The 3,988-nt window shown below is 45.9% G+C and overlaps 1 protein-coding gene across 1 annotated transcript; it reads right to left on the reverse strand.

The window, feature by feature from the left end:
- Positions 1 to 263: 263 nt before the first annotated feature.
- On the reverse strand, positions 264 to 2,967 carry LOC126209901 (ankyrin repeat and SOCS box protein 10-like; the record flags this gene model as incomplete). The annotated part of the gene is made up of 1 exon (XM_049939023.1): positions 264 to 2,967. A coding segment is annotated over one exon (828 nt), but the record flags the coding sequence as incomplete, so codon positions are not given.
- Positions 2,968 to 3,988: the final 1,021 nt, after the last annotated feature.

The raw sequence follows: 3,988 nt of genomic DNA on the forward strand, positions 1-3,988 counted from the left end.
TATGGGTGTTCAGTTCAAGTAAGACCAGTTCTAAGTGTAAATTTTATTAGTTTTTGACTCTATAGACTGGCGCTACGAAAGCCACTCCAGGTTGTAGCTAGCTCATGAAGTTTAGCAGGTGCGACTAACTGCTCGTAATAAGAGGCATTAAAAGTACATGACTTTAATAAAAGAGTAAAAGTGCACAGGGTGGTTATAAATTACATATATTTTATTATATTTTTGTTGTTTTTAATTAGCTTCACATAATGCTCTACATTTTTAATTATGTACATCTTGCAGGCTACTTACATAATAATATCACACAAAAAGATAGTTTTATTGTTGGACACCAGATATTGTCTATGAATGCAAACCAATAACTTACTTAGGACTTTTCTTTATTGAGGGGATTGTGGTTGAGATTGACCAGTTTGTCTCCCAAGGAATTTTCTTAAACGTTTTGAAGATAGAAAGAGAACTAGTAAGTCAATCCTATAAGATTGTAATCAACAATTCCGAGACAGCCAACAGGGTGGTTTCACGGTATGAGTGGTAAGCTGGTAACCCGTGAAGGAAATGGAAAAAGTATTTGGAGATGAAGAGACAGAAAGTGACACTTGCTGAGTGTGTTCAGTGGGAGTGTAGAGAAGCGTGGGAAGAAGTAGTAAGCTAGTGGAAATATGGACACTGAGCAACTGTCTGACCAACAAAAACATAAGACACTGAAAGATTCAGTCTGTAGTATACAAGAGGAGATGTGTGAAAAGCAAGGCGTTTTGGCGTAGTGGTTGATGTAGTAATAAGGAATTGAATAGCAGAGGTTTTGATAGAGGAGGGAGGGGGGGCCTTGTGAGCACTTAAATACATTTCCAGCACTGTACTAGCATTTGTAAGTGTGGCAGTAAAGGTAGCGTTCTTTCATAATTGTACAAGGAGAGCATTTAAGTGAAAGAATGTTTGTGATTTTGTAGTTGCATTGCTTTTATGTAGTTCCTTACAAATATTTACTCTGTCTTCTGGTTACCTACAATTTTTTAAATGCATGGTCGCCGATTTTGTCCAGCCAGTAAGCTCTGAACACTTCAGCGATTGAATGCAAAACAACAGATTATTGGGTCTGGAGTTGTCAGATGGCTTATGAAAATCTAGCATGTTGGTAACTATTGCCCCATGCAGTTTCTTAATGAAATGATCGTGGTGAGTAGGATTATTTGCATACCTAGTGAAGTCTTTGACAGATGTTCACGTGAAGGTGTCACTCAAGGAAAGATAAGGGATGGGGAATAGCAGGCACATTACAACCAGCTGTACTAGATTTTTCATAGCGTTAAACTAGTCATAAGCAGAAAGTTATTTCTTAGTTGATCCATCACCGGCTGTGAGTTCCACTTGAAAAATAAAATGTAGGCGAATATATACATGAGGCAGAAGCTCTAAATTATTGCATTTCAAAGGAACATGTGTTCATCACCAGAAATATCCTCACATAAGCACTTTGATTGCATGGAATACAATTAGTCTCCCACCCACACGAAGTCATCGTAGTTATGTCAATGGTTGCAATAAAACAGATAAAGAAACACAAAGCAAAAAAAGAAATTGTGGTCACTTGCTTGGTAACCATATCTAAAATGTAACCCATCGACACAAGAACTTCGCCCTTTTTATTGACTTTTATGTTTTTTTATGTACATAACTGCAATAATTTTGCGTGGATGGTGATTTCTGGATGAATTACGTTCAAATGTTCAAAAGTGTGTGAAATCTTATGGGACGTAACTGCTAAGGTCATCAGTTCCTAAACTTGCACACTACTTAACCTAAATTATCCTAAGGACGAACACACACACCCATGCCCGAGGGAGGACTCGAATCTCCGCCGGGACCAACCGCACAGTGCATGACTGCAGCGCATGACTGCAGCGCATTAGGCCGCTCGGCTAATCCCGCGCAGCATGAATTCCGTGCAATGAAGTTTCCTGTGTGTGGATGAGCATATATTTCATTTTTCAAACGGAGTTTGTTTTGATCATCAGAATGCTGTAATATGCAAAGTGCTGTTGGGATTAGTACGATTTTGCTTCTCTCTCACCAGAGAATCAATTCATCCAGGCACTTACAGGGGGGACTCCTGCATCTGATAATCATTTAGTATGGCTAACTGAAACAAGGGTCAGTGGGGTCTTCCCCATCAAAATCATGCTCGCTATCTTCCATAAATTCCTTATCATCATTTTCCTCTACGAGAACCATCATAAGAGCAAAGGTTTCATCTCCGTTGGCCAAGTCCTCAGGTGTACTCTGCCACCTGTCCTGCAGTCTACGATCAGCTCCCCTGCGCAGGAGGTACACGGCAGCTGCCTCTCTCCTGTTTATGACTGCCAGATGAAGCGGCGTCCGCTCCCAATCGTCCCTCGCGTCGACAACGGCACCGTACCGGATCAGCCACCGGACGCTCTGGTCGGCGCCTTCCCTCGCAGCCAGGTGCAGAGGGGTCCTCCCCCAGTTGTCACTGACTCTGAGGCTAGCCCCTGCAGCCAGCAGGCGACCGCCGCACTCCACGTGCCCGTTCTTGGCCGCCAGGTGGAGGGGAGTGCGCTGCCAGCCGTCGCGGGCGCTGTGGTCGGCGTCCATCTCGAGGAGGCACTTCACCGTCGTCGCGTGGCCCTCCTTGGCCGCCAGGTGCAGGGCCGTCCTGCCCCAGTTGTCTGCAGCACCAGAATTCGCCCCCAGGACGAGGAGCCACATGACAGCGAGCTCGCGCCCTTCCTTCGCAGCCAGGTGCAGAGGAGTCCTCCCCCAGCTGTCGGTGGCCTGGACGTCTGCCCCTGCCCTGAGCAGGAACCCGAGAGCGCGCTCGTGACCCTCCCTGGCTGCCAGGTGCAGTGGCGTCCTCCCCCAGTTGTCGCGGGGACTGGGGTCAGCACCAGCCCTCAGTAGCTGCAGCTTTGTGGAGAGCAGTCTGCATGTACTCGTCTCGGTGGTTCACGTCCACCCTCGCATCCAGCAATCCCTGCAGTTCTATCACGTCCCCGCTCTCTGCTGCTTTGTGCAACCAGGAACCCATGCTGTTGCTCTGAGCTCTGACACCCTGAAGAACACAGCAAAATATTGGCATTGTAGTTGTCTGTAATCGTGCCCCTGAGCTCTAGAGGAATCGTCTTTGATTGGTAATAAAAACGTCGTTAGTCTCGTGTTCTAACCTCACCAACGCCGGCCGGGGTGACCGAGTGGTTCTAGGCGCTACAGTCTGGAACCGCGCGACCGCTGCGGTCGCAGGTTCGAATCGTGCCTCGGGCATGGATGTGTGTGATGTCCTTAGGTTCGTTAGGTTTAAGTAGTTTTAAGTTCTAGGGGACTGATGACCTCAGAAGTTAAGTCCCACAGTGCTCAGAGCCATTTGAGCCATTTTTTTTTGGGACAGAGGTTCGGGGGTTCTGTCTTGTCTTTGGAGAGGGATAACTGCTCTTATAGGCGAAAGAATCAGCGATGTTCAACAAAATGAGGATACAATGGAAACAACTGCAGTTAAGACACATATGTGTATCCACAGGACATTGGGCAGTAATTGAAAAAGTGTCATGATGATCTCTCCCTTGACAAATAGATTTCAGAATAGTCCCCCATTCGGATCTCCAAGATCGGACTGCCAAGTCAGCGGGAGGGTGACCATGAAAAGAAGACTGAATAACCAACCAAAGGATGTTCAGAAATTTGAAAGTAGTAGGGAAGATAGAAACTCTGAAAATGGAAATGCACAGACTCAGCCTAGATATAGTGGGGTTCAGTGAAGTGAAATAGAAAGAAGACAAGGGTATCTATCCAAATGAATGTAGCGTAAAATCAACGGCAGCAGAAAATGATATAACAGGAGTAGGATTCGTTATGAATGGGAAGGCAGGGCAGAGAGTGTGTTACCGCGAACACTTCTGGAATAGGGTTGGTTCAAATGGCTCTGAGCACTATGGGACTTAACATCTGAGGTCATCAGACCCCTAGAACTTAG

The sequence above is a fragment of the Schistocerca nitens genome, chromosome 10 (assembly GCF_023898315.1).
Source record: "Schistocerca nitens isolate TAMUIC-IGC-003100 chromosome 10, iqSchNite1.1, whole genome shotgun sequence".
NCBI classification, from domain to species: Eukaryota; Metazoa; Arthropoda; class Insecta; order Orthoptera; family Acrididae; genus Schistocerca; species Schistocerca nitens.